This window comes from Siphateles boraxobius, unplaced genomic scaffold (genome assembly GCF_051911475.1).
Source record: "Siphateles boraxobius isolate OS27281-9 unplaced genomic scaffold, OSU_SipBor_1 86, whole genome shotgun sequence".
NCBI lineage: Eukaryota > Metazoa > Chordata > Actinopteri > Cypriniformes > Leuciscidae > Siphateles > Siphateles boraxobius.
Genome location: NW_027509215.1, coordinates 10335001 through 10360406, shown reverse-complemented (window position 1 = coordinate 10360406; position 25406 = coordinate 10335001). Strand labels below are relative to the sequence as shown.

General features: G+C 36.1%; 2 protein-coding genes across 5 annotated transcripts in view; one reads left to right on the top strand and one right to left on the bottom strand.

Annotated features, from left to right (window-relative positions):
* LOC143731312 (RNA-binding protein MEX3B) overlaps positions 1 to 25406 on the top strand; it is a 36026-nt gene that overhangs the window by 7844 nt on the left and 2776 nt on the right. The gene's annotated exons all lie outside the window — the stretch shown is intronic.
* LOC143731295 (protein unc-13 homolog A) overlaps positions 7419 to 25406 on the bottom strand; it is a 106160-nt gene continuing 88172 nt past the window's right edge. For all 3 annotated transcript variants that reach the window (XM_077222109.1, XM_077222107.1, XM_077222108.1), the window contains 7 exons: positions 22126 to 22182; positions 19805 to 19885; positions 19574 to 19721; positions 18915 to 18971; positions 16930 to 17022; positions 10079 to 10238; positions 7419 to 8153 (listed from right to left, as the gene is read on the bottom strand). In XM_077222109.1, coding sequence (XP_077078224.1) covers positions 7865 to 8153; positions 10079 to 10238; positions 16930 to 17022; positions 18915 to 18971; positions 19574 to 19721; positions 19805 to 19885; positions 22126 to 22182 — 885 coding nt within the window. In that variant the 3' untranslated portion in view covers positions 7419 to 7864. The remainder of the gene's footprint in view (positions 8154 to 10078; positions 10239 to 16929; positions 17023 to 18914; positions 18972 to 19573; positions 19722 to 19804; positions 19886 to 22125; positions 22183 to 25406) is intronic.

Below are 25406 nucleotides of genomic sequence, written 5' to 3'. Positions count from 1 at the left end.
GAATCAACATTACAAAATAAATAAAATAAAATAAAAATAGCAGTTAAGAATATTTTGTATTCCCAAAAATGCTTTGTTAAAATGAAAAACTACCCAAAATTATTTTCTGTGGTGATCAAGAAAATAAAATTTGAATGTTGTTAAAAAATAACAGTGAAGAATTTTGTGTTCCTAAAAAAACGTCCTCCTTCGTGTAAGAAAAAAATCCACAGTAAAATTTTATCGACTAAAATAACTGGCTTGATGCAGACGGCCGTATACATCGATTTACGCGAAAAGAGAAAAACTTGAACTTGACGCACAACATAATGCCGAACGCGGTTGCCCAGTATGAAAGGCCAAAAGGGCCAATACGTGTGAAGCTGTCGTGTAAACACGTAATTACGTCTTAACGCAATTGACGTCTTAACGCATAAATGACGTGTTAGTGGGTAAATTGCGTGTAAAGATATAATTACGCATTTACACGAGTTTCACACGTTTTGGCCTTCCATAGCCTTCCCTTTAAACAATTATGTTTGAAATATATATTTTCCAAAAACGTTTGACTACAAAACTCTGCGAAAATTAAAGCCATAAAGCTAAACGAGTCGTGATCCAAATTTGAACTTGATATCTCAAAAAATGAGCTTTCAGCAATATTTTGTTTGGCTGCAGTACCAAATGCTTCCACTAGATGAAATTCCTCTCCCATTCATTTCCAATGCGCTCGGTTTTTACCATTACCATGGTTTTAACCATTTCGAATCATGTCCTTGATTGTATGTTATTTTTTTCAAACAGCAAGTGCCAGACCTTTACCAAGTTTTGTTCCATTTTGATAAAGTTAAAAAAGTAAATTTGTCAAAAATTACTATACAGCACCAGAAGGTAAAACATTACAACATAATATTTGCTACATGTTATACTACAATACAATTTTATAATCAAGTAAATTCTCAGTTAAAAATAAGACAGCTGGGCAAAGACAAAGCAACTTCATGAGGAGAGAAGAACAAAAGCCTGTCATTTTATTCTTAATTGCTTTGAAGAAACTATCTGAGAACTTAATGTTCTAAACATTCTAATTACTGTCCCTAAGTGCAATTGACCTATGGCTAAGCCACGCCCCCAAACGCGATGAGCCAATCACAGTGCGCATAGCTAACCCGATACACTCGGACATTCTCTGCTTCCACGTCCATTGAAATGCATTGCAGTTAGTTTTCATTCGTTTTTGTTTTTTCTTGTCATTTTTAGTTTTAAATGGTCAAACTGTGTGCATGGAGTACATGCAACTCCAACACTAGATTTCCCGAGAGGCTGGACGACGGTGTGTATTTTTTACCATTTCCCAATTAAGGCACATCTCAACCGAGATGAGTGTCTGCGGTAGACCACAACACCAACTAAACGTGGATCAATTAAACAAGGATGTCTACATCTGTTTTACGGTAACGTTTAGTCAACAACGTATTTGAAGGTTATTTTTAACATCTCTAACTTAACATTAGAAAACGTTAGCTTCTAGCTGCGTTGCACACTCATGTCACTTATCTTCATTAACGTATCTGTAAATAACCGAGATAACAAATGTTAGCAATGTTGTGCTGAATGATTGATGTAAATACTGTCGCACCAAACTAACGGAGAGGTAACGATACTCTTGGTAAAGATGCTAAAAAGGCTTGTCCTGGAAACGTATGCAACTTAGACCTGTACATATTTAATTCTATCTTGAACCATTAATTACCATTACATATTAAAGCACACCATTTTAGACATCTTTCTACAAAAACAACTGGGGAACTTAGTTTTTTTTTTTTTTTTTTTTTTTTTTGGAAAACATGTAGCCAGCATAACTAAATATAGCGCCTGTCACCGGATGTTGACTGTCCGAGTGAGTGGAGGGGGCGTGGCTTAGCCATAGGTCAATTCTTGAAAAATTCTTACAATTAATTTAAGATTTTTCCTTAATCTTTTGACGAATTAAATGAAACAAGCTCATGTGACAATGTTGCTTACTGCTGTTTGAGTAACAATTTACAATAAGTTTCAATGTTTTTTGTAAAGCTTGTATTAATATAGGTTGTATAAATATACTATTGGTCACTCTTTATATTTATTCATTCTTGTTATTTCAAGCAACTTGAAATGGTATGGGTATTAATTATGTTCAGAAATTAACAGCTGCCATGATTGTTAAATGGGTCATTCTTTTTCAAATATTATATATAGCCTAAATCCCTCTAATAAAGCTTATGTTATTCAAGATCTGGAGTTCATTACTAGATTGCTAATCATAAAGGATTACTTTTTTATTTTGGGATTAATTTAACAAATTAAGGTATTCTAATCAATAATTACATCAAGCAATTTTACATTTAAAAGTAATTTTTTTCAATAAAAATTCTTCACACTAACATTAAACAATATATAACACCAATGTCAAAATGAACCACATTAAAAAAAAATCTATTGATAAGTAATTTTTCAGTATAATGGAGAAAGTCACCACACGATGACCTTTGACCTTGGAAGCATTTATCTCTCAACTTTTTGTATTTTATAAGGTTTTAATGTGGAAAACACTGACAAATAAAAAAATGAAGGAACAAGCGTTCTTTAATTTTACTACTTATTTCTAATTTTCTTTTTCCCATTTTCACTAATGTTTTTTTTAAATGTCCGAAACAAAGACGCAAACCGTTTCATATTAATGACCCAAACAATATTCCCATGTTGACTTGGACATTTTACAGTTTAATTAAGTTTATTACAAAGTCATTAAGTTTCTCCATCGATGCAGGTTTTTAAAAAGAAACACACAGTCAGTTGATCATTATTGTTTTAATAGGAGGCAAATGCTGCAATAATCCACCATCATCCTCATTAAGAACAATCAAAATGGTTAAAAACTAAAATTAGAAACATCCCCGGTATAAAAACACCCACTCATGCCAAGAACGTCAGAGACATTATTCACAAGCTCTTCTTTTGAAAAACGAACAGTGAAAGAGGAAAAGTCAATTGGCTCTGTCAGTTTGTGGCAGGTTAACATTGAGACTGGGTTTCCCATCATGCACTTGGTTTTATTCACAGCGTCTGCGGGCATGCATGCATGCATATGAGTCTCTTCATGCCCGTTTGTGCTTCAGCGTGTGTGTGTGTGTGTGTATGTATGAGGCGTTTTAAATCACGTCTCTGCCATCTTTCTAATGTCAAGGCTCGTGTGAATCAACATTCAATGGCTGCGCTGCGTTTGGTTTCACAGGAAATCAAGCATAGAGTGATTTTAAAGCTTGTTTGAAAAAGAAATCGTATTTTCTACAACACACTAAAGTCAACAAAAATGGTCTAACATAAACAAGGGTTATTGTCGTCAACTAATGCCATAAAACATTTTCATTATTTGAAATTCAATTTAAAATACAATAAAATATATTTAAAAAAAACATTTTATTTTAGCTAGTTGCCAAGGCAACCTTTCTCATTTTCGTTTAGTTTAAATTGAACTAAAATAATCAAAACTTAAACTTTATAGACGTATTCAAGGAAAATAATAATAAAATGGTCAAAAACACTCGACTATTACTAAAACTTCAACTAAAATTAAAATGAAAACTAAAAATATAAAAATAAAATCTGATTCAAAATATCAACAAAAACTATGATAGTATATCAATTATAGTAAAATAAAGTTTTCAGATGCGCAACAAACTTACATTTTTTATTTTTCTATATGTATATATTATATATTTACAAACTTATCTTAGCTGCGATTAATCGACTTGGCGGCACTAGTATATATAGATTATATGCGATTAATCGGCTTAGCACGAATATATATGTGATTAATCGCTTGTATATCTATTAGTGCTGTCAAGTCGATTATTCATAATTAATCGCATATATATTAATATTTGTGTCAAAGTCGATTAATCCCACATATTACATTAGTGCTGTCAAGTCGATTAATCTAACAAAAGTGTGAATGTATAATATATGAGTATGTTTGTGTGTGTTTATATATGCGTGTGTGTGTATGTATATGTACAAACTTGTTAGATGCAATTAATCGGGATTAATCGTCTTGACAGCACTAATAATACATAAACATTTTGTGTATCTGTGTGTATATATATATATATATATACACACACACACAAACACATATAAATAAATAAAAAATGTGGTGAACTGATTAATCATTCACAATAACCCCATGAACGTGTATAAAGACAGTAAAAATGAAGGATCACAGCCGACTCTCTAACAGCGTGTATGTACAGCAAGTATTTAGTGCGGATACAAATACTCTGCAGTGTAAACGTGTTAAATCAGTTTAAATTAAACCGCCAACTAACTTTACAAAGACACTTAATTGCACTGTGGTTTTGTCTAAAATAGCTGATCTGATTGGCTCAATCCAGCCACGTTTATCAGAGCAGTTCGAACGGATTCAGTCATTTAAAGGGACAGTTCACCTGAAAATCATGTCGTTCAAAACATATTTGGGAACAAAATAAATATCTGAGCTTCAAAAAGTCTGCAAACTGAGCTGTAGTGATGCGACGACTTTACTAATCAGCGATTGGCTCTTTTATTTAGAAGGCGGGGCTTATTCCGCCATATTGCGCATTGCACTTTCTCCCATTCATGGTAATACTTTGTGTATCTAAAGTCTTTGATTTGACTAATACATTTATGAGAGGAAAAGAGTTAATTCTCTCCTAACTCACTTGCATTGGAACAACGTGTGTGTGAACGATCATTTCTGGGTGAATTATTCCTTTAATGCATCCGTTCCTGTTTCAGTCCAGTGTATTGCTCTAGAATAATGCATTATCGAAGAACACTCACGAAAAAAGCATTACAAATACGACACGGCCCAGACAAAAACATTTCTGATCTTGTAATACTGTCGGCCTGAATGTCAAAAGTGTGTTTTTGACGTCTCTCAGCAGCATCGACCATTAAACCGAAGCGGACGACATTAAAGAGCGTTTTTAAGACTTCACAATAATCGTAGACAAACTTCTGACTCCATCATCTGAACGCCTGTGAAAACATTAATCCTTCGGGTATTATTGAGTATTTCTGGATGCTCTGCCGAGAAAAGATTCGCCATGTAGTCACAAACGAACGAACGAACTAACGAAAGCCCCATAATGCACAGCGTCTGATCTGCAGTGGAGTCACAGTGTGTTTAAGGCTCATCTTCATCATGCTGAAGACTCAGACGTGTGGAAAACACAATCCAACATGCAGAAAGTGCAAAATATTCCCGAGAGCGCAAACGAATCCAGCCTCGAGTGCGTTTGGGTTCAATAGTCTATAAAACACAGATCTGGAAGGGGTTTCTGGGTAACTCAAGGCCGCAATGCATTGTGGGTGTGTGCGTGTGATCAGAACATCATCATGAGGAGTATTACGTCACCTCAATACAATATTACATGATAGTTTTCTGCGCTCACGTCACGTCAGAATCACCACAATTTATAGTTTGATTAGTAAAAACCACTAAGTATAAATCAGGATCATTGATCATCTTGTTAATGAGATATTTTAGGGCTGCACAATTTTGGGGAAAAAATCTAATTGCAATTTTTTTGTTATCTTATTTTTATAATTATATATATACTGTGTGTGTGTGTGTATATATATATATATATATATATATATATATATATATATATATAAAAGGTATTATAAACGTTAACAACATTTTCAGTAAAGCTGTTTTGAAATGATGTGCGTAGTCAAATTTATTTATATAGCGTACTGCACAATACTATTTCTAAATAAAAATGTTAAATATAATACAAAATAAGGAAATATTACTATTGTAATATTTTGCTGTAAAATAAAAAATGTAGTATTCCACAAAATATAATAATAATAATGATGATTTAATTATAATATATATATATATATATATATATATATAATTTTACACTGTCTTAATTTCTTTATTTTGAGTTTGACTTCTATTACCAAATAAAAATATTAAATATACTAAAAAAATAAGAAATATTACTGCTGTAATATTTCACTGTAAAATAAAAAAAATTGTACTAAAAAGAAATATTTAAAATATATATTTTTACTTATTATAAACAATATTTATGTCATAATTTCTTAATTTTCAAACGTTAAATCATCAAAGTTACAGCAGGCTTTAAAGCTTCTCCTCCGTAACAACAGCAGTTTATATACAAGTTTGGGAATACGTTTTCAAAAGCACGTTATAAACGAGTGTGTAAATCAACACAGCGCCGCGCTTCACTCTGAAACACGCATCGATAATTGATAAATCGCACTAAGCCATATCGCAATTACGGTTTTATTTCGATTAATCATGCAGCCCTAAAACATTTCAAGACAAATAAATTCAGACTGGAAATATGAATCTGACACGCGACATCACTGGATTTTCACACACTCTCATTTGACGTGAGCGCAGGTAGCGCTCTCTGATTGGTCAAGGGAATGTGTTAAGAACCAATCAGAGATGGTGTAGCATTAAACCATTGTGCTAAACATTAGGGCCGTCTGTGAAACTTAAATGCGGCCCTTCAAGTGCAAAACAAAGTGTGTAGAGTTAAATCTACAATCTTCTCAGCGGAGGATGTTTGAGAGAGAATATTCGATTTTACCTCCATAATATGACATATTACTGAGGGAACCAGGAACTGATGATCTGCTATGGAAGTAAATGAGGTCAATGTTCATATTCCAAGTTGACATCATAATTATCAGATTGCTTTCATCTGTGCAGATACGCCTGTTTCTGTGTTATGATCAGGGTTTGAAATTAACTTTTACTCTCACCGGACAATTTGGCGTTTCCAGCATTCAGAACTTCTACTAGCCAAAAAACAGAATGAAAGAAATGAACCAGATTGACGGCATCACAGCTTATATTTATACACAGTATAAAATTCGATTTCATACATCTAATTTCTTATTCAAACTAAATCCTGTCATCCAGCATCTCCTCTTTCATACTTTTCCCCAAAAATGTATTTTAGGTGGACAGATCAAAGTTTTATACAGTACAAAGAAGGTAAAAAAAAGTAGGATGTTGGAAAATAATGTCATTTCTTTTAACCAAATGCTTTTTAATCTTCGCTATTGCTTCAATGCAAATGAACAAGCGCGCCGGTGTTTGTTGTGTAGTGACGTGTGTGTTCAAGTGAGCCAGATATGAGCAGATTCTGCACAATACGCTGTATTTAATAAATCATGACGAATCGTGAGTATTTGCGCTGAATCTGCAGATTTGTCTTAAACGAACTGCCCCAGCAAAGCGAGTAAATATATTAAGTTACACAACAAATTACCTCGTGATTTAACAGCTGTAGCGGTTTTGATTTTAAATCCTGCATGCATACATATGTAAATGTTATATTAATTACTTGAATGTGTCCAAAATGTTTTATTTTTGAGTTTCTAGCCAACGTTTCTCGCGATCTTCTTTTGTTTTTCTTTTTTGCATTGTGACATTATTTCAAAATGTATTGAAAATTGTTAGTTAACGACTTGTTTGCAAGATTTATTAATTATGAAACAAATTCAAACGCATCTCTCTACGGAAAACAACAGCGTAATTATTCAGTGCAAGTTTTGTTTTCATAGTGTCATTGCAATCTGATTAATTATGTAATTAATCAGATTCTGCTCAATACGCCGTATTTAATAAATCATGACGACTCGTGAGTATTTGTGCTAAATCTCCAGATTTGTCTTACACGAACTTCCCCAGCAAAGTGAGCAAACATAATAAGTAACTCGCCAAATCGTCCGGTGATTTACCAGTCATGTTAATTTCAAACCCTGGTTATGATGATGTGTTTAGCAGGACAGTTTGTGTCGCGTAGCTTTAGCTTCTGCCCTCCTCGGCCGAGCGCTGGTCCGACTTCAGCTTGACGAACTCTTTGGCGACCTCGTCGTTGTTCCTCTGCGAGAGGATCCTGAGCACGGTGAGGCCGGTCTCGTCCATGTGCACGCGTGTGCCGAGCGGGAGCCAGCAGGCGGCGCTGCTGCGCGACGCCAGATCCTTCAGATGCAGGACACACAGGCCCACCGTACGGTCCTCGCGCGCAAAACAGTAATCCTTCACACACACCTGCAGCTCGTAGCCCTCGGGGCCCAGCTCACTGCCCAGAACACTGCACACACACATTCACATATTAGTACAGGCTATATTCATATGCTTAATAACTATTTGAGTTCATTTTAATTGTGGTAATTTTGAAAAAAAAAAAAATTTATTTTGTAATACATCTGTATAACTTAAAATTATTATTTTTTTCAATTAATTAAAATAGAAAATGCATAATTCAATTAATGAAAATATTATAGTATTAGTTTCACTAATTTTTATACTGAAAAATATTTTTATTTTTGTAGTTTAAAACAAATGAAGTGATCAGTATTATTGTTATTATTAATAATATATTATTACAGTGTATATTAATATTTTAATATATTACATAAATAATTTGTAATAACTAGCTATTTATTTTCAGTTTTAATTTTAATTGTAGTAATTTTTAGAAGTTTATTTTTTATTTTTTAATACATCTGTATAACTTTAACTTATTTTTATTTCCATTTGTTATAGTCATTTTAGTAGTCCAAATTATATTTTTAAAAAGTTAGTTACTTTTTTTATCTAATGTTTATATTTTATTGCATTTCAGTTAATTAAATTATGCATTATTTATTTCAATTAATGAAAATTATTTTTAATAGTATTAGTTTTACACATTTTTATACGTAAAATACAATTGTTGTAGTTTAAAACAAGTAATCAGTGTTCTTTTTATTATATACTTATTATTAAACAGATTCTAGCATGTGTTTGTGTTTTATTAATGTGTTTTGGCATGTGTGCTATTTTGTGCATACTTGATTATTTTAAATGCTAATTTGATTTTAGATGTAGCAGCCAAAATCAATAACTTCTTAAATCCATGGAAATCAATTGGTAGCAGCTATAATTATTCAGATTAATACGTTTCTGATAAATTAAAGTATTTGACATAAAACGTAAATAAATAAGTACATTTTTATATGATTAGGAAAAATGTCCTCATAAATCAAAGGCATTTTAAACCCCTAAAAATCAATTAGTAGCATAAAACATTGTTCAGATTAATTAATTTATAATAAATTGAAGTATTTGATATCGAATGTAAATGAATAAAAATTACAAAAAAAATATAAATGCATAGAAATATAAATAATAATATATAAATATATCAACAAACTCACTTATAAAAAGGAAAATATGCCTGCATAAATTAATAGCTATATTTCCATCCACATTTTTATGCTCTTTTTGGGATATTGCATAAAACGCTGAATGAAAAAGCCAAAATACACAAAACGTAAAATGCACCCAAAAAAACCAACTAATTTGAGGTGGATAAACTTTTTTTGCCGCAGCTTACATTTTTATTACTGATGTTTTGCACCAATTTCCTACGATTTTGTTTTCTTGAACACATGGAATAGAAGGGCTGCTTTATCTGCAAATCTTTTATGCAATATTATTAAAGTAGTCATGAAACGGAAGTTGAGATTGTCCTTTTTTCCTTATTGTGACGTATACCCGAGTGAAACAGCTTCTGAAATTAGAAAAAAATGTAGGGCGAGGCTTGATTTCGTCCTTCGGGGATTGATTGGATCGTTGGAGGTTGGGCGTTGCTAACAAAATGGTGGCAGATTTGAATGCCAGTTTACAGCATGTTTACAATCAGTGGTGGAGGATTTCTAGTAGGCGTAGGTAGCCACGTCCTCTAGTAATAGATTTTGACCGGAAGAGAAGAGAAGTCGTTCCGAGGGGGGAGGGAAGGGTATTTGATTAAAGATTATAAGGGTACATGAATTTAAAAAAAAATAATGAAGTGCACAGATAAATCATTTATAATAAACACAACAATATTACATATAAAGATACGAATGGTAAAATTTGATTTCATGACAACTTTAAGATTCTTAACTTCGGATGGAAACACAGCTTCTGTCAAATATTGTCATTTCATAAACGTCAGCGTATAAGTACGATCAGTATCTGTTAAAAACCTACAACTGGAAGGATTCGGCGAACTTCGGGGACCAGCTGTTGTTCTTGGATTTGGTGGCGAACTTCCTCTTCTTGTCACTGAGATACGGGCCGACGATGTAAACCTCCACGAAGGGCCGGAAAATCCCCTGCGTCTGCCAGCGAAGGTCATTGGCTGAGACCACTGTCAATCACACACAAACACAGTCATTGGCTGAGACCACTGTCAATCACACACAAACACAGTCATTGGCTGAGACCACTGTCAATCACACACAAACACAGTCATTGGCTGAGACCCCTGTCAATCACACACAAACACAGTCATTGGCTGAGACCACTGTCAATCACACACAAACACAGTCATTGGCTGAGACCACTGTCAATCCCACACAAACACAGTCATTGGCTGAGACCACTGTCAATCACACACAAACAAAGTCATTGGCTGAGACCTCTGTCAAACACACACAAACACAGTCATTGGCTGAGACCACTGTCAATCACACACAAACACAGTTACACTGCTCCTTCCCTCGGGATATTTTGACCCAGAACTGTTTTTTTTGTTTTGTTTTATTGAGTGTTCATCAGAGGGGTGCAAGACACTAGGACTTTTGTCGCACTTGAACCACGAATACACACAAATTTTTTTTTGTGGTTGAAATTTTAAAAAGTAACAAATCCTGAATGTTATACGAGGAATGCTTCAGGACACATAGAAAAACCTAAAAATGCTCATAATTCAAGCTGAAAATGCTAAAACTTTACCAAAAAATGATTGTATAATGTCTATATGTGTATCTGAAGAGAAATGACTTTAGGATCAAATATTGATCAAACCTAGTAATTTAAAGGTAAAAAAAAAATTAAGTAGCCTATAATTTTAGGGCTTCGGGTCATTTTGACCCGCGAGGGAAAGATAAGGGATAAACTGATCCTGACACTGATGAAGAGAGGGGGGATATAGACGGATGTAAAATGATATAAAGGGATATAAAGGGATGTAAAGGGATATAGACGGATGTAAAAGGATATAAAGGGATATAGAGGGATGTAAAAGGATATAAAGGGATGTAAAGGGATATAGAGGGATGTAAAAGGATATAAAGGGATATAGAGGGATGTAAAAGGATATAAAGGGATATAGAGGGATGTAAAGGGATATAAAGGGATGTAAAGGGATATAGAGGGATGTAAAGGGATATAGAGGGATGTAGAGGGATATATAGGGATGTAAAGGGATATATAGGGATGTAAAGGGATATAGAGGGATGTAAAGGGATATAAAGGGATGTAAAGGGATATAAAGGGATGTAAAGGGATATAGAGGGATATAAAGGGATGTAAAGGGATATATAGGGATGTAAAGGGATATATAGGGATGTAAAGGGATATAGAGGGATGTAAAGGGATATAAAGGGATGTAAAGGGATATAGAGGGATATAAAGGGATGTAAAGGGATATATAGGGATATAGAGGGATATAAAGGGATGTAGAGGGATATATAGGGATGTAAAGGGATATATAGGGATGTAAAGGGATATAGAGGGATGTAAAGGGATATAAAGGGATGTAAAGGGATATAGAGGGATGTAAAGGGATATAGAGGGATAAAAAGGGATGTAAAGGGATATATAGGGATGTAAAGGGATATATAGGGATGTAAAGGGATATATAGGGATGTAAAGGGATATAGAGGGATGTAAAGGGATATAAAGGGATGTAAAGGGATATAGAGGGATATAAAGGGATGTAAAGGGATATATAGGGATGTAAAGGGATATATAGGGATGTAAAGGGATATAGAGGGATGTAAAGGGATATAAAGGGATGTAAAGGGATATAGAGGGATATAAAGGGATGTAAAGGGATATATAGGGATGTAAAGGGATATATAGGGATGTAAAGGGATATAGAGGGATGTAAAGGGATATAAAGGGATGTAAAGGGATATAGAGGGATGTAAAGGGATATAGAGGGATATAAAGGGATATATAGGGATATATAGGGATGTAAAGGGATATATAGGGATGTAAAGGGATATAGAGGGATGTAAAGGGATGTAAAGGGATGTAGAGGGATATAAAGGGATGTAAAGGGATATAAAGGGATGTAAAGGGATATAAAGGGATGTAAAGGGATATAGAGGGATGTAAAGGGATATAAAGGGATGTAATGGGATATAAAGGGATGTAAAGGGATATAGAGGGATGTAAAGGGATATAAAGGGATGTAGAGGGATATAAAGGGATGTAAAGGGATATAAAGGGATGTAAAGGGATATAAAGGGATGTAAAGGGATATAGAGGGATGTAACAGGATGTAAAGGGATATAGAGGGATGTAAAGGGATATAAAGGGATGTAAAGGGATGTAAAGGGATATAGAGGGATATAAAGGGATGTAGAGGGATATAAAGGGATGTAAAGGGATATAGAGGGATGTAAAGGGATGTAAAGGGATATAAAGGGATGTAAAGGGATATAGAGGGATGTAAAGGGATATAAAGGGATGTAAAGGGATGTAAAGGGATATAAAGGGATGTAAAGGGATATAAAGGGATGTAGAGGGATATAAAGGGATGTAAAGGGATATAAAGGGATGTAAAGGGATGTAAAGGGATGTAAAGGGATATAAAGGGATGTAAAGGGATATAGAGGGATGTAACAGGATGTAAAGGGATATAGAGGGATGTAAAGGGATATAAAGGGATGTAAAGGGATATAGAGGGATGTAAAGGGATATAGAGGGATATAAAGGGATGTGGAGGGATATAAAGGGATGTAAAGGGATATAGAGGGATGTAAAGGGATATATAGGGATGTAAAGGGATATAGAGGGATGTAAAGGGATATAAAGGGATGTAAAGGGATATAGAGGGATATAAAGGGATGTAGAGGGATGTAAAGGGATATAAAGGGATGTAAAGGGATATAAAGGGATGTAAAGGGATATAGAGGGATGTAAAGGGATATAGAGGGATGTAAAGGGATATAAAGGGATGTAAAGGGATATAAAGGGATGTAAAGGGATATAAAGGGATATAAAGGGATGTAAAGGGATATAGAGGGATGAAAAGGGATATAGAGGGATGTAAAGGGATGTAGAGGGATGTAAAGGGATGTAAAGGGATATAGAGGGATGTAAAGGGATATAAAGGGATGTAAAGGGATATAAAGGGATGTAAAGGGATATAGAGGGATGTAAAGGGATATAGAGGGATATAAAGGGATGTAGAGGGATATAAAGGGATGTAAAGGGATGTAGAGGGATGTAAAGGGATATAAAGGGATGTAAAGGGATATAAAGGGATGTAAAGGGATATAAAGGGATATAAAGGGATATAAAGGGATGTAAAGGGATATAAAGGGATATAAAGGGATGTAAAGGGATATAGAGGGATGTAAAGGGATATAAAGGGATGTAAAGGGATATAGAGGGATGTAAAGGGATATAAAGGGATGTAAAGGGATATAAAGGGATGTAAAGGGATGTAAAGGGATATAAAGGGATGTAGATGGATATAAAGGGATGTAAAGGGATATAAAGGGACGTAAAGGGATGTAAAGGGACGTAAAGGGATGTAAAGGGATATAAAGGGATGTAAAGGGATATAGAGGGATATAAAGGGATGTAGAGGGATGTAAAGGGATATAAAGGGATGTAAAGGGATATAAAGGGATGTAAAGGGATATAAAGGGATGTAAAGGGATATAGAGGGATGTAAAGGGATATAGAGGGATGTAAAGGGATATAAAGGGATGTAAAGGGATATAAAGGGATGTAAAGGGATATAAAGGGATGTAAATGGATATAGAGGGATGTAAAGGGATATAGAGGGATGTAAAGGGATATAGAGGGATGTAAAGGGATATAAAGGGATGTAAAGGGATATAAAGGGATGTAAAGGGATATAAAGAGATGTAAAGGGATATAGAGGGATGTAAAGGGATATAGAGGGATATAAAGGGATGTAGAGGGATATAAAGGGATGTAAAGGGATGTAGAGGGATGTAAAGGGATATAAAGGGATGTAAAGGGATATAAAGGGATGTAGAGGGATATAAAGGGATGTAAAGGGATATAAAGGGATGTAGAGGGATATAGAGGGATATAAAGGGATGTAAAGGGATATAAAGGGATGTAAAGGGATATAAAGGGATGTAAAGGGATATAAAGGGATGTAGAGGGATATAAAGGGATGTAAAGGGATATAAAGGGATGTAGAGGGATATAAAGGGATATAAAGGGATGTAAAGGGATATAAAGGGATGTAAAGGGATATAGAGGGATATAAAGGGATGTAAAGGGATATAAAGGGATGTAGAGGGATATAGAGGGATATAAAGGGATGTAAAGGGATATAAAGGGATGTAAAGGGATGTAAAGGGATGTAAAGGGATATAAAGGGATATAAAGGGATGTAAAGGGATATAAAGGGATATAAAGGGATGTAAAGGGATATAAAGGGATGTAAAGGGATATAAAGGGATGTAAAGGGATATAGAGGGATGTAAAGGGATATAAAGGGATGTAAAGGGATATAGAGGGATGTAAAGGGATATAAAGGGATATAGAGGGATAAAAAGGGATGTAGAGGGATGTAAAGGGATATAAAGGGATGTAAAGGGATATAAAGGGATGTAAAGGGATATAAAGGGATGTAAAGGGATATAGAGGGATGTAAAGGGATATAGAGGGATGTAAAGGGATATAAAGGGATGTAAAGGGATATAAAGGGATGTAAAGGGATATAAAGGGATATAAAGGGATGTAAAGGGATATAGAGGGATGTAAAGGGATATAGAGGGATGTAAAGGGATGTAGAGGGATGTAAAGGGATGTAAAGGGATATAGAGGGATGTAAAGGGATATAAAGGGATGTAAAGGGATATAAAGGGATGTAAAGGGATATAAAGAGATGTAAAGGGATATAGAGGGATGTAAAGGGATATAGAGGGATATAAAGGGATGTAGAGGGATGTAAAGGGATGTAGAGGGATGTAAAGGGATATAAAGGGATGTAAAGGGATATAAAGGGATGTAAAGGGATATAAAGGGATAGAAAGGGATATAAAGGGATGTAAAGGGATATAAAGGGATATAAAGGGATGTAAAGGGATATAGAGGGATGTAAAGGGATATAAAGGGATGTAAAGGGATATAGAGGGATGTAAAGGGATATAAAGGGATGTAAAGGGATATAAAGGGATGTAAAGGGATGTAAAGGGATATAAAGGGATGTAGATGGATATAAAGGGATGTAAAGGGATGTAAAGGGACGTAAAGGGATGTAAAGGGACGTAAAGGGATGTAAAGGGATATAAAGGGATATAAAGGGATGTAAAGGGATATAAAGGGATGTAAAGGGATATAGAGGGATATAAAGGGATGTAGAGGGATGTAAAGGGATATAAAGGGATGTAAAGGGATATAAAGGGATGTAAAGGGATATAAAGGGATGTAAAGGGATATAGAGGGATGTAAAGGGATATAGAGGGATGTAAAGGGATATAAAGGGATGTAAAGGGATATAAAGGGATGTAAAGGGATATAAAGGGATGTAAAGGGATATAGAGGGATGTAAAGGGATATAGAGGGATGTAAAGGGATATAGAGGGATGTAAAGGGATATAAAGGGATGTAAAGGGATATAAAGGGATGTAAAGGGATATAAAGAGATGTAAAGGGATATAGAGGGATGTAAAGGGATATAGAGGGATATAAAGGGATGTAGAGGGATATAAAGGGATGTAAAGGGATGTAGAGGGATGTAAAGGGATATAAAGGGATGTAAAGGGATATAAAGGGATGTAGAGGGATATAAAGGGATGTAAAGGGATATAAAGGGATGTAGAGGGATATAGAGGGATATAAAGGGATGTAAAGGGATATAAAGGGATGTAAAGGGATGTAAAGGGATATAAAGGGATGTAAAGGGATATAAAGGGATGTAGAGGGATATAAAGGGATGTAAAGGGATATAAAGGGATGTAGAGGGATATAGAGGGATATAAAGGGATGTAAAGGGATATAAAGGGATGTAAAGGGATATAGAGGGATATAAAGGGATGTAAAGGGATATAAAGGGATGTAGAGGGATATAGAGGGATATAAAGGGATGTAAAGGGATATAAAGGGATGTAAAGGGATGTAAAGGGATATAAAGGGATATAAAGGGATGTAAAGGGATATAAAGGGATATAAAGGGATGTAAAGGGATATAAAGGGATGTAAAGGGATATAAAGGGATGTAAAGGGATATAGAGGGATGTAAAGGGATATAAAGGGATGTAAAGGGATATAGAGGGATGTAAAGGGATATAAAGGGATGTAAAGGGATATAAAGGGATGTAAAGGGATGTAAAGGGATATAAAGGGATGTAGAGGGATATAAAGGGATGTAAAGGGATATAAAGGGATGTAAAGGGATGTAAAGGGATGTAAAGGGATATAAAGGGATGTAAAGGGATGTAAAGGGATATAAAGGGATATAAAGGGATATAAAGGGATGTAGAGGGATATAAAGGGATGTAAAGGGATATAAAGGGATATAGAGGGATATAAAGGGATATAAAGGGATGTAAAGGGATATAAAGGGATATAAAGGGATATAAAGGGATGTAGAGGGATATAAAGGGATGTAAAGGGATATAAAGGGATGTAAAGGGATATAAAGGGATGTAAAGGGATGTAAAGGGATATAGAGGGATGTAAAGGGATATAAAGGGATGTAAAGGGATATAAAGGGATGTAAAGGGATATAAAGGGATGTAAAGGGATGTAAAGGGATATAAAGGGATGTAGAGGGATATAAAGGGATGTAAAGGGATATATAGGGATGTAAAGGGATGTAATGAGATGTAAAGCACCTTTGACTGTGATTTTGTGTCCTCCTGTGCTCGGGTCACTGAAGATCTCCACCGTCATAGAAACCTCACCCACCGCATCATCCACTCCTGAGGCTGAGGGTCAAAGGTCAAAGGTCAGAGCGCGAACGAAAAGTCTACGAGAAGCGTACAGGTTTATCGTGCATTTGGAAACTTGCATTTTACTTAGACATTTGCATCATTTTAAACCTTTTTGTGTTTACAGCAGTTTTCCACCAAAATAAAAAAGCTGTGAGATTTAAATGTTAAAAGCTCGAGGGATTGATTGTTTGGAAGTATGGAAGCTTGTTTCCGTCAAATAAAAAGATTAAACAAAAGGTATAAAGAAAAATAAAGAAAACATAAAAAATTTAATCACTGTACTTTACCGACACAAGCTGCGTAGATTCTTGAATATTGCACAGAAAGATTCACACTAATTTATCTTATTAAATGATTTTCAACACAGCTTGAAAACAAATAAACTTTCCGACTTTTCCTCCCTCAAAATTCCCAGAATTTAAAAAAAAAATATATATTAATTGATATAAAATGGAAAGAAACAAAAATAATTTAGTTAAAACTTGGTCAAAATATGCCCTTATAAATAAATGGCATCATAAACCCCTGAAAATCAATTAGCAGCAGCCAAAATAAAATATGTAAATAAAATATTAAATAAATTTAAAGATAAAATAAAAAGTAGAAAAAAATCAATAGCATAGATCCATGAATATTGCAGAAAAATATAATTATTCATTATGCAAAAAAGCTTAAAAAAAAAAAAAAAATTGCGATTCGTCTCTCTCAAACAATTCTCAGACAAAAAGTCCAAAATGTGTTTAATTTATTTATGATAAGTCACGGTATTTAATATAAAAGTTAAATAAAAAAATAAAATAAATAAGTATTTAATTTTTATATGGTAAAAATATGCGCTTATAAATCAATGGCACCATAAACCCTCAGGAATATCCATTATTACCAGCCCAAAAAAGAAGAAAAAAAAAAAAAGATTTTAATGAACAAATAGTAATATATATATATATATATATATATATATATATATAATAAAAATATGCCCTCATAATAAATAGCAAAGGGGTCAAATATTGTCTCTCATAAAAAGTTGATAAACATCTTAATTATCATTTTACGACATCTTAATTGTGATCGGGGATTGTGAGATTTAAACTCACAATTCTGGGAAAAAAAGTTGCAGTCATCTTCTTTATTTTAATTTTTTTTTACAATCATTCATATGAAACCGAAGAATTGAAGACATAAATATAAGTAATATGACTTGTGGTGTGAAAATAAAAGTTATTAACATTTTATTACATTATTTTTTATTTTACAGTACAACTGTGATTGACATATATAACTTTTGTAAATTAGTCAACTAATAATAATGGCGATTTAATTTTTCCCTGCACTATATAATTTTTTTTTTTTTAAATAAAACCAATCAAAATAAAACAGATTAAATATTTTATCTGTTTACTTGTGACCTTTAACCAACACCTGAGAACCGTGAACATGTAAATGTGTTGTTAAATTATTTAAATATTAATAATTAATAGCTTGCTGGAGTTATTAGTGCTATAAGAGGCTGATCCAGCAGAGGGCAGCAGTGTGTGCACAATACTTACATAAAAAACATAAACATCAGTATCTGCCAATAATGTCTTAGTAAGATGATATTTATATGCTTAGTTTTGTGATCAAATCACTGATTAAAAAAAAAATAATACAATGCAATACATGATGATTGAGACAAATAAACCTTCCTTAAAAGCCTGATGATCATATTTGAGACTCTCATTTAGATGCAAATTACATGCAGAAATTTCTTTTAGTTTGGGTAAATCTCAGTTTATTGCAACTAGATGCTTCTATGCAGACCATCTGGAGCCAGGAGTAATATTCACATGAATATGCAAATTAATATTTGCATGCATAAATATCAATGCTCTGCGGACACGTACCTTTCTCTGGATAAACGTCTTCACTGTGAGTGTATCGCACGCCTTTACCACCATGAACTAAAGAGAAGAGGAGGACGTTAGTTTTCAGAAGACCTGATCATAATCATCACTAACATGTTTGAGGAAAAAGAGCAACAGACCAAATTAGCCGCAAGTTCACAGAGATATATAGATATATAAGCAAAATAGTATCACGCAATGCTGAAGTAGCTTAAAAAAAAAAATTAAGGCAACGTATGTTACAAAATACAGATTACCACAGTGATATTTAACTGTCCGATTTTGCTGTGGAAAGATTCACGTTTTGGGGTTATTCATGATCTGTTGAAAGTACCTTGTTGATGCTTTTACACTTTTAAATGTCATTTTAATGTTCAATGGTTGAAGGGTGAATAGAATAATGTAATGTCGTTGTACACCGTTTAAATATATATATGTTATTGGGTCCATAAAGCTTTTCACTGATTGTTTACATCTTAATGGAGGTTGCACCCAAAATTAGCGCAGGAATAATGTGGATAAGTGCATAGTGTATAGTGCCTCATTTGGGACACAACTTAGAACAACGGAAACAGGAACTAAACACAGGAAACAAGAACAACAGGGCAAAATTAAATACAACAGTCCTAGAATGCAAAAACATAATGAGTGTGTCGCACCCTGAGCGTGTTGAGACAGGACAAACTTCCTGATGAGTTTGTCGGTGGCCTGTGTGTAGAGAGACAGTGCATATCGCAGAGACTGCAGGTCCGGACTCTTTTCCAGAAACGTCTTTTTCAGACCCACACCACCCGCGTGGAAGTATTGCTGTTACACACACACACACACACAAAACCCTGTCAGTCTCCTGATTACAGGCAGGTTGATTCTGAACGTGTGTGTGCTTGTACCTTTATAGTGTCCAGTGCGAGCTCGATGACTGCACACTGTTTAGGGGACAACGCCTTGGCCTCCTCTCGCACCATGTGCTCCTATAAGACACAAACAAACCGTCAGTTTCGATACGACAGCATCCTTATGAAAGTCTAATCAGGAGTGTGATTTTTGAGATATAAACAGATTTCCATGAAAAATAATATATATTGCGAGACATATACTCAAAATTCCAAGGATAAAGCAAAACTGGTGAGATATAAACTCAGAATTCCAAAAAAAAATCTAAATTGTGAGATGCAATCTCAGAATTCTGAGGAAAAAAGTAAAAATTGCGAGATATAAACAGAATTCTGAGAAAAAAGTAAAAATTGTGAGATATAATCTCAGAATTCTAAAAAAGTAAAAATTGTGAGATATAAACTCAGAATTCCAAAAAAAAATCTAAATTGTGAGATGCAAATTCAGAATTCTGAGGAAAAAAGTAAAAATTGCGAGATATAAACAGAATTCTGAGAAAAAAGTAAAAATTGTGAGATGCAATCTCAGAATTCTGAGAAAAAAGTTAAAATTGTGAGATATAATCTCAGAATTCTAAAAAAGTAAAAATTGTGAGATATAAACTTAGAATTCTGAGAAAAATAATCTATATTGCGAGACAAACTCAAAATTCCAAGGATAAAGCAAAACTGGTGAGATATAAACTCAGAATTCCAAAAAAAAATCTAAATTGTGAGATGCAATCTCAGAATTCTGAGGAAAAAAGTAAAAATTGCGAGATATAAAAAGAATTCTGAGAAAAATGGTGAGATGCAATCTCAGAATTCTAAGAAAAAAGTAAAATTTGTGAGATATAAACTCAGAATTCTGAGAAAAAAGTTAAAATTGTGAGATATAAACTTAGAATTCTGAGAAAAATAATCTATATTGCGAGACATAAACTCAAAATTCCAAGGATAAAGCAAAAGTGGTGAGATATAAACTCAGAATTCCAAAAAAAAAATCTAAATTGTGAGATGCAAATTCAGAATTCTGAGGAAAAAAGTAAAAATTGCGAGATATAAACAGAATTCTGAGAAAAAAGTAAAAATTGTGAGATGCAATCTCAGAATTCTGAGAAAAAAGTAAAAATTGTGAGATATAATCTCAGAATTCTAAAAAAGTAAAAATTGTGAGATATTATCAGAATTCGAAAAAAGTAAAAATTGTGAGATACAAACAGAATTCTGAGAAAAAAGTAAAAATTGGGAGATATAAACAGAATTCTGAGAAAAAAGTAAAAATTGTGAGATATAAACTCAGAATTCTGAGAAAAAAGTAAAAATTGTGAGATACAAACAGAATTCTGAGAAAAAAGTAAAAATTGTGAGATGCAATCTCAGAATTCTGAGAAAAAAGTAAAAATTGTGAGATATAAACTCAGAATTCTGAGAAAAAAGTAAAAATTGTGAGATACAAACAGAATTCTGAGAAAAAAGTAAAAATTGTGAGATATAAACTGAGAATTCTGAGAAAAAATTAAAAATTGTGAGATATAAACTCAGAATTCTGAGAAAAAAGTAAAAATTGTCAGATAGAAACTCAGAACTCTGAGAAACAAAATGTAAACTGCAAGATGTAATTTTGATAAATTGTAGGAAAAAGTCAGAATTGTGAGATAAAAAGTCACAATTACTTTATTTATTTTTACTCCATGATGGAAAAAAAATGAAATGCAAGATGTAAACTCAGAATTACGAGTTCATGAAAAATGTAAAAATTGCGAGATATACAGAATTCCATGAAACAAAAATCTATATTGCGAGACATAAACTCAGAATTCCAAGGATAAAAGAAAAGTTGTGAGATGTAAAATCAGAATTCCAAGAAAAAAAAGTCAAAATTCCGAGATATAATCTCAGAGTTTCAAAAAAGTAAAATTTCCAAGATATAAAACTCAGAAATCTGAGAAGTAAAAATTGTGAGATAAACAGAATTCTGAGAAAAAAGTTAAAATATAATCTCAGAATTCTGATAAAAAAGTAAAAATTGCGAGAAATAAACAGAATTCAGAGAAAAAAGTAAAAATATAATATCAGAATTCTGATAAAAAAAGTAAAAATTGTGAGATATAAACAGAATTCTGAGAAAAAAGTAAAAATATTATCTCAGAATTCTGATAAAAAAGTAAAAATTGCGAGATATAAAAAGAATTTTGAGAAAAAAGTAAAAATTGTGAGATATAATCTCATGTATATCTCATTTGCAATTGTGGGAAACAAAGTCAGAAGTGTGAGACAAAAAGTAGTTTTAAAAAAACGAGCTTGCATAGTTAAAACTCATTACTTTATGAACGCACCTTCAGTTTGGAGAGCTGACCCAACTCTTTAGCAGCATTAAAGATGAGCTGTGTGCCCTACAAACCAGGAACACACACACACACACACACACACGCACACGCACGCACACACACACACACACACACACACACACACACACACACACACACACACACACACACACACACACACACACACACACACACACACACACACACACACACACACACACACACACACACACACACACACACAGAGAGAGAGAGAGAGAGAGAGAGAAGTCATTAATTAACACTCACCTGTCTTGGTTACTGCTATTATTACCTACTATGATATTAGACTACATAGCCTATAATAAAAGATCATGAATTTCAAACCTGAACCAAACATATTTTTATTCAAAGATCAACATTCTGTCATTAGTCTTTAGTCTGCCACAAAAAACAACATTAAAATCATGAACTCAAATGTCATTGTGAAAAAAAAAACAATGACTGTTGTAACAGTGTGTAAATCAGATCTTTCGGCCTATAGCCATTCATATTTTAAATGAAAATTAACTTATCAATAAATATCTAAATTCGTGCCTACGGTCTCTTTGTAGAACTTTTTAATGTTTTATCAGGCAATAACTAAATTCGGGACGACAGCTTAGATTTCGGGACGTCTGGTCACCCTACATGAACGTGAGTTCCCTTTCAGTCGATAACGTCAGACGTAGTCGACGGGTCGACTGAAATGGGATCTCGCTAGAGAGCCTATCCTCTTCGAGTACTATTGAACGATCCAATGTAATTGGCGTGCGTGATTCGCATCACACACTCCGCCCCCGCGGCGCGGCTATAAATACGGAAGTGGATGCACGCACTAGTTGCCTTTCGCTTCGGAGCCGATCGTTTGATGTCTCTGAGAGTGCTGTTGTCTACAACGAGCGAGTGTGTCGGTGTTCTTCAGGAAGACTCTCCCAGTGCTGGTGTTCTACAGCGCGAGTGCAGCGGTGATCGCGAGCTTTGAGCTCTCAACTGCTGTTTTAACAGCAACAAATTTCTAAATGTTTGTGTGTGTTGATGGCTGGTTAGAGGGCGGAAAAGTGAGTGCTTCACTGTTTCAGTTCTCTGTTCAGTGTTGCTGCGGTCATTCCCCTGTGTGCTCCGGCACTGGTGACGGTCCTATTTTCTGAAAGAGCAACACGGGTGCGTTTGCGTCTTTTTCAAGATGTCATTCCGCCCGTGCGTTTGTTCTGGGTGCGGTCGTTCCCTGTCTCTCTCTGATGGTCACAACTGTTGTGTCACGTGTTTGGGCTTACAGCACGCTGAGACAGCTTTTGTGGACAGCTCATGTTTTCACTGTGGGAACATGACTGTCGCAGTGTTGAGGGCGAGACTCGCCTTCGTTCGCGGAGAGCGAGTCCCCATTACCATGCCCCACCCTCGGGTGCTGTGTGGGATGGGTGACCGGAGGATAGTGTTGGATGTCCCGCCCGGTAACCATTCCCTGTGGGCTCCTCACTCCTCCCTTCCACTGCAACCACTGGAGCCTCCTGTGTTGTCTGCTGGTCCATCTGTAATGGGTGGGCCAGCGGTTTCACTCGGGGCTCCCCTGGAGGACAGGACGCCGATTGCAGCATCGGAGGGTGAGCTGACTTCTAGAGATGATGACTCGGCTGCATTGTCTCCCTCCGGGAGTTCAATGTTGCCCGAGCTGGATCCAGAATTATCAGCTATGCTGAAACGGGCCGCCGAGGCTGCCGGGCTCGAGTGGAACCTCCACCGTGTCCCGTTCAGTCTCGGTTGGAATCTGGAGTTTGGTATCTTGGGGCGGGCCGCGCTGGTTCTCAGCGCGCCGCCCCAGTGCCTTTCTTTCTCGAAATGCATGGAGAGCTTATCAGGTGGTGAACAGCATCTTTCTCTGCCAGAAACTGCCTGAATAGCTTTTCCCCCTCATTACCCTTGATGGAGGAACGGTGAAGGGTTGCGAGGTGTCCCTCCATTGGAGCGGTCTGTCGACACAGGTGCACCTGTGTCCGGCGGCTGCTGCCTTTTGGGGGGATCCTCGTCTCCCCCCTAAGGCCTGTGAGTTTTCGTCCGTTCCGACGGGCAGAGCTTACAAAGCCTGTGGGCAAGCCGCTTCCTCTTGCGTGCCATGGCGTTGCTTCAGGCTAGGGCACCCATGGCATGCACGAGGGTAATCCAGACCGTGCACTCATAGGTGAGCACCGCACTGCATCCGACCTCACCCTCCGGGGCATGAGTGTCGTAGCGTGCGTGATCGGTCTGGCGATGTCCACCTTGGTGGTCCAGTAGCGCCTTCGTTGGCTCAGCCTGGTTGGTATGGCGGATGCGGACAAGGTTCGGTTCCTGGTCTCCCCAATTTCCCAGGTTGGGCTGGTCGGCGACGCGGTGGAGAACTGCATCCAAGAGTTCTCTGCCGCTCAAGCGCAGACAGAGGTCATCCGGCACATCCTGCCCCGGTGGCCAGCTGCTGCCTCCAATCGCCGCCGGTGGCAGCTCCTCCGCCTGCTCATCGCCGTGGGCGTTCCCCGGCCGCCGCTCCTGCTGGCCCTCCGCAGCAGCCTCCACCCAGGCCTCAGCATGGAGCCGGCCGCAGTAGAGACGCCCAGCCCGCTCCAGGCGCTGCCAAGCCAGATGGCAAGCGACAGCGGAAGCTTTCCGTAGCGGGCCGCCCAGGAATGGATGAGATGCTCTTGGAGTGGCACGATCACTCCCTCCCCCCAGGTGAGGGCCGGGTGGAGCCTTTGTTTGTGTGTGTGTCTGTTCCGCCGCTGGCTCCCTAAAAAAAAACAAAAAAAAACGGAGCAAGCGGTACCCACACTTCAAAGAGAGAGCAATTTCATCTGTTCCTGGGTCCCAAGAGGGCCAGTCTGGCGGGTGTGACCCTGTATAGCCTTACACCCCTCAGCTCCCCCTTGGTCGCCAGCAGGCTGCTTGGTGCGTTCGAGGACCCGGTCATCCGCCTTCTTAAACTACCCTTGGACAAACACTGGCTCTCAGCTGCCCCAGGGGCCCGCAGAAATGCGTTTAACCCCAGTGAGCCTTCTAAAGGCGACTGCGACTCATGGTCGCCTTGCGCCTGCTCAAGTCAGTGAATTCATCACACTTCATGTTGAGCAGAAATGCTCCTGAAACTCAGTGAAGTTCATCGCACTCAGGTGTTGAGCAGCAATGCTCCTGTAGCTCAGTGAGTTCATCACACTCAGGTGTTGAGCAGAAATGCTCCTGTAGCTCAGTGAATTCATCACACGCAGTGCTGAGCAGAAATGCTCCTGGTGCTTAGTGAAGTT